This window comes from Propithecus coquereli, unplaced genomic scaffold (genome assembly GCF_000956105.1).
Source record: "Propithecus coquereli isolate 6110/MARCELLA unplaced genomic scaffold, Pcoq_1.0 Scaffold126, whole genome shotgun sequence".
Classification (NCBI taxonomy): Eukaryota; Metazoa; Chordata; class Mammalia; order Primates; family Indriidae; genus Propithecus; species Propithecus coquereli.
Window position 1 is genome coordinate 2,445,154 of NW_012136747.1, and position 4,278 is coordinate 2,449,431.

Consider the following 4,278-nt stretch of genomic DNA (forward strand, 5'->3'; position numbering starts at 1 on the left):
CAGCCTTCCACACTAACATTATAAGCGTAAAATTCTCTATCTTTCAGAATAAGCTTCAAACTCTTTAGCTTAGCACCCTTCATGATCTGGATCCTGCTCACTGGTCTGGCTTAATCTTAACGTTACTGTAGCCACACCAAATTACTTCAAGAGTTCCAGCTGATCATTCTGTATCTTAACAGCATTTGCCTTCAAAAATACAGTTCTCTTTGTTTAAAATGGACTTTTCCTGCTTCTTTGACTACACCACTTCTACAAAATCAGCTCAAACATCACTTATGCAGGAAGCCTTCCCTTGTATTCCCCACTTGTACTGTTTCTGATGCAATGTCCTCCTCAATGCTCCTATGCTTATTTCTTCTGTTTTAATTCCTACTACACTTCACTTAATTGCTAATTAGCTCACCAGTCAACTATAAACAACTACTAGAAGGCAGGAATCATTTGTTATTTGACTTTTTTGGATCTGGGACATATTTTGAAGGTAAAAAGTTGAATCTGGCTTCTGATTGGATACAGGGAATAAAGAAAAAAGAGTAATTAAGAATGATTCTAGATTTTAGCCTGAACAAGTGGTTGAATGGTTGTACCATTAAGTGAAATGGGAAGACTGAGATGTTTATTGAATATTATAATGGAGATGTCATATGGGCAATCTTCAGGGAGAAAAGTGCCTGGCTAGATACATAAACTAAGGTGTCATAAGCACACAGATGGCATCTAAAACCCTGGGACTGAATATTATTTAGAGAGATTGAGCAAAATCTGACACTATCAAATTTTAATGTGAGAAGGAGAAGAACAGGAGAAAGGAGAAACACTAGAAGAGTGTCATGTTTAGGAAGTTAAAGAAACAAAAGCATTTTAAGAAGTGGCTTAAACTGTGGCAAGTGTTTCAAAATATGAGGAAGCAAAAAGGACAACCACTGCATGTGCTAACATGAAAGTCACTGGAGTCCCTGACAAGAACCATGTTAGCAGAGTATAGAAGACAGAAGCCAGCTTGCAATGTGCCAAGGAAGAGAATGGAATGTAAGAAAGCACAGACACCAAGACAATAATCAGGTTAAGTGTTGTTGTGAAGGGATCAGAGAAAATGGCACACAGTTGGAAGGGGCGAGGGATCAAAGCATAATTGTAGAAGCAATTTCTTGTGCTATACATTCACACCCTACTGAAATTAGTTTTCTCAAATTATGAGTTTCTTAAGAGCAGAATTTTCTACTTTCTAACTTGTCTCTGTATCACAGGTTTCATAGGTTTTCTTTCTTTCTTTTTTTTTTTTTGAGACAAGCTCTTGCTCTGTTGCCAGGCTAGAGTGCCATGGCATCATCATAGCTCACTGCAACCTCAAACTCCTGGGCTCAAGTGATCCTCCTGCTTCAGCCTCCCGAGTAGCTGGGACTACAGGTGTGCACCATCACACCTGGCTAATTTTTGAATGTTTTGTGGAGATGAGGTCTCACTATGTTGCCCAGGCTGGTCTCAAACTTCTGGGCTGAAGTGATTCTCCCACATCGCCCCATGACACTGTTAGGATCACCAGGGTAAGGCACCACATCCGGCCTATATCATAGATTTTCTATATGTGTTTGTGGAATGTGTAGAACCTAAACTCTTAAGTCCTGGTCCAAGAGATGCAATAGAGTGGACAGAACAGATTTTGGAATCAGACTCAAATTTAAGCATCAGATTTTTCACTAACAAATTATACAAATTATACAAATTACTTTATCTCTTAGAACCTCAGTTTTCTTATGGGCACAAAATATTTATTTTGCTGGAATGCCGGGTCAATTAAATGAGAAACCGCATGTAAATCACTTGGTACAATGTGACTCAGAGGGTGCTCAAATAATGTTGAATGTTATTACTTATTATTTCTAATGGCAGGCAAATTATAATCCGTGGGTATGCTACACATAAATACATGCAAGGACACATACTGGAAAGAATTTTAATTGAGTTTTAAGTATTTCACAATACCCCTCAACAACTAGCAGATCAAAACTAAATTAATGCAAAACAAAGAATATTCAGCTGGCGCGGTGGCTCACGCCTGTAATCCTAGCACTCTGGGAGGCCGAGGCGGGCGGATTGTTTGAGCTCAGGAGTTCGAGAACAGCCTGAGCAAGAGCGAGACCCTGTCTCTACTATAAATAGAAAGAAATTAGCCAAACAACTGAAAATAGAAAAAATTAGCCGGGCATGGTGGCGCATGCCTGTAGTCCCAGCTACTTGGGAGGCTGAGGCAGGAGGATCGCTTGAGCCCAGGAGTTTCAGGTTGCTGTGAGCTAGGCTGACGCCATGGCACTCTAGCCCCGGCAACAGAGCAAGATTCTGTCGCAAAAAAAAAAAAAAAACTTAAGGTTCATTAACCTACAGGTCATATTATGCAAGGGATGTACTGTGGCCCTTAGCAACAGGTCCCACTGTTTCATTGTCTGAGGCTTCCAGGGAAATATAGGGAAACAGTCAAGAGGGTTCAGGATGGTCTGGTATGACTCTGAACTAGCTTCATGTGGAACGTCCAGTCCCTACCCCTACCCTAGAATGACACCATAATGCAGCCCTCTCTGACATATGCTTGTAACTCCGCGTGCCACATAATCAGTATCCTAAAGTCTGCCAGCAGTGACCCATTGTAAAAATATTGTCTTCAATGTAAAAATGTGCCTATTTGCAGTTGCTGCTTCTACTACCACCTGAACCTGAGCTGAGAGGAAACCACGGTTCTCACTACCCAGTGCACCTGTTTTCAATAATCTGTTAAAACATGGCGGATTACTATGAAGTTTTAGGAGTACAGAGATATGCGTCACCTGAGGACATTAAAAAAGCTTATCATAAAGCAGCACTCAAATGGCACCCTGATAAACATCTAGAAAATAAAGAAGAAGCAGAGAGAAAATTCAAAGAAGTAGCTGAGGCATATGAGGTATTATCAAATGATGAAAAACGGGACATTTATGATAAATATGGCAAAGAAGGATTAAATGGTGTAGGTGGAAGTCATTTTGATGAATTCAAGTATGGCTTCACATTTCATAAGCCAGATTATGTCTTTAATGAAAGTTTTGGTCAAACGGAACCATTTTCATTTCACTTCTTTGAAGACTCACTTGAGGACCTTTTAAATAGTCCAAGAAGCGCCTACGGAAGCAGAAGCAGAGGTGCAGGATCCTTTTTCTATACCTCCAGTGAACATCCAGTTTTTGGGCGATTTTCTTCATACGATACAGGATACACATCACATGGTTCACCGAGGCATGAAGGCCTTACTTCATTCTCTTCCCTGGCATTTAATGATAGTGTTATGGGCAATTACATATCTGACAAAATTGTTAATGGCAGAAATATTAATACAGAGAATATTATTGAGAATGATCAATACAGAGAAGTTGAAGATGATGGACAGTTGAAATCCTTCCTTGTAAATGGTATGGCAGATGAAGAGGGCTTTGCAGAAGAATGCAGCTGGAGAAGACAGTCATTCAACAATTACTCACCAAATTCCTACAGCCCCAAACATGTATCTCAATATACTTTTGTGGACAACGATGAGCAAGGTATACCTTGGGTCACCAGCAACTGGGATCCCTCTATTTTCTCAGCAGGATTCAAAGAAGGAGGTAAGAGGAAAAAAAAGAAGTGCAAGGAGGTGCAGAAAAAGAAGTCAACCAAGAGGAATCGCTAAACTGACTCTTCAGACATATTATGTTCATATAACATTTGAACATAATTCTTTTTGTGTTTTGGTTAATCATAGGTTTTGTAGATAACACTTGTTTAATACTATACTAAGATTATGTTTTTAATAACTTTAGCAGGACTGTGGACAATTGGTCAGTAGTTTGATTAAGTATGTCAGAATAAGATGAGTCTGTAGTGACAGTTGGTGATGTTACACATTTGGAAAACTGCATACGTTTTTATTTGCTTTTTGTTTTTTAGCTGTTTCCATATCATAGAATTTTTCTTTAGTAAAGTTTATAATCTATTTTATTCATTTTATCCACTACACAAACTTCTGAAACATGCACAGCATTAGGAGATAGAAATGTATTAAGATACATAGGTTCAGACTATATCATTATTCATGAAATGACTTTTTCCCAGTGGAGGCAGAGCATTTGATACATATCATAAAGATACTACAACCTGGCCAGGTACGGTGGCTCCTGCCTATAATCCCTGCACTTTGGGAGGATTGCTTGAGGCCAGGAGATCAAGACCAGTCTGGGCAACATAGCAAGACTCTGTCTCTACAAAAAGTAA

At 39.3% G+C, this 4,278-nt stretch overlaps 2 protein-coding genes across 2 annotated transcripts in view; one reads left to right on the forward strand and one right to left on the reverse strand.

The window, feature by feature from the left end:
- The window catches only part of XPNPEP3 (X-prolyl aminopeptidase 3, mitochondrial), a 103,773-nt gene that overhangs the window by 80,948 nt on the left and 18,547 nt on the right, over positions 1–4,278 (reverse strand). The gene's annotated exons all lie outside the window — the stretch shown is intronic.
- On the forward strand, positions 2,699–3,760 carry DNAJB7 (DnaJ (Hsp40) homolog, subfamily B, member 7). Its single transcript, XM_012638153.1, has one exon. The coding sequence runs from the start codon at positions 2,777–2,779 to the stop codon at positions 3,695–3,697; it is 921 nt and encodes a 306-aa protein (XP_012493607.1). The 5' UTR covers positions 2,699–2,776; the 3' UTR covers positions 3,698–3,760.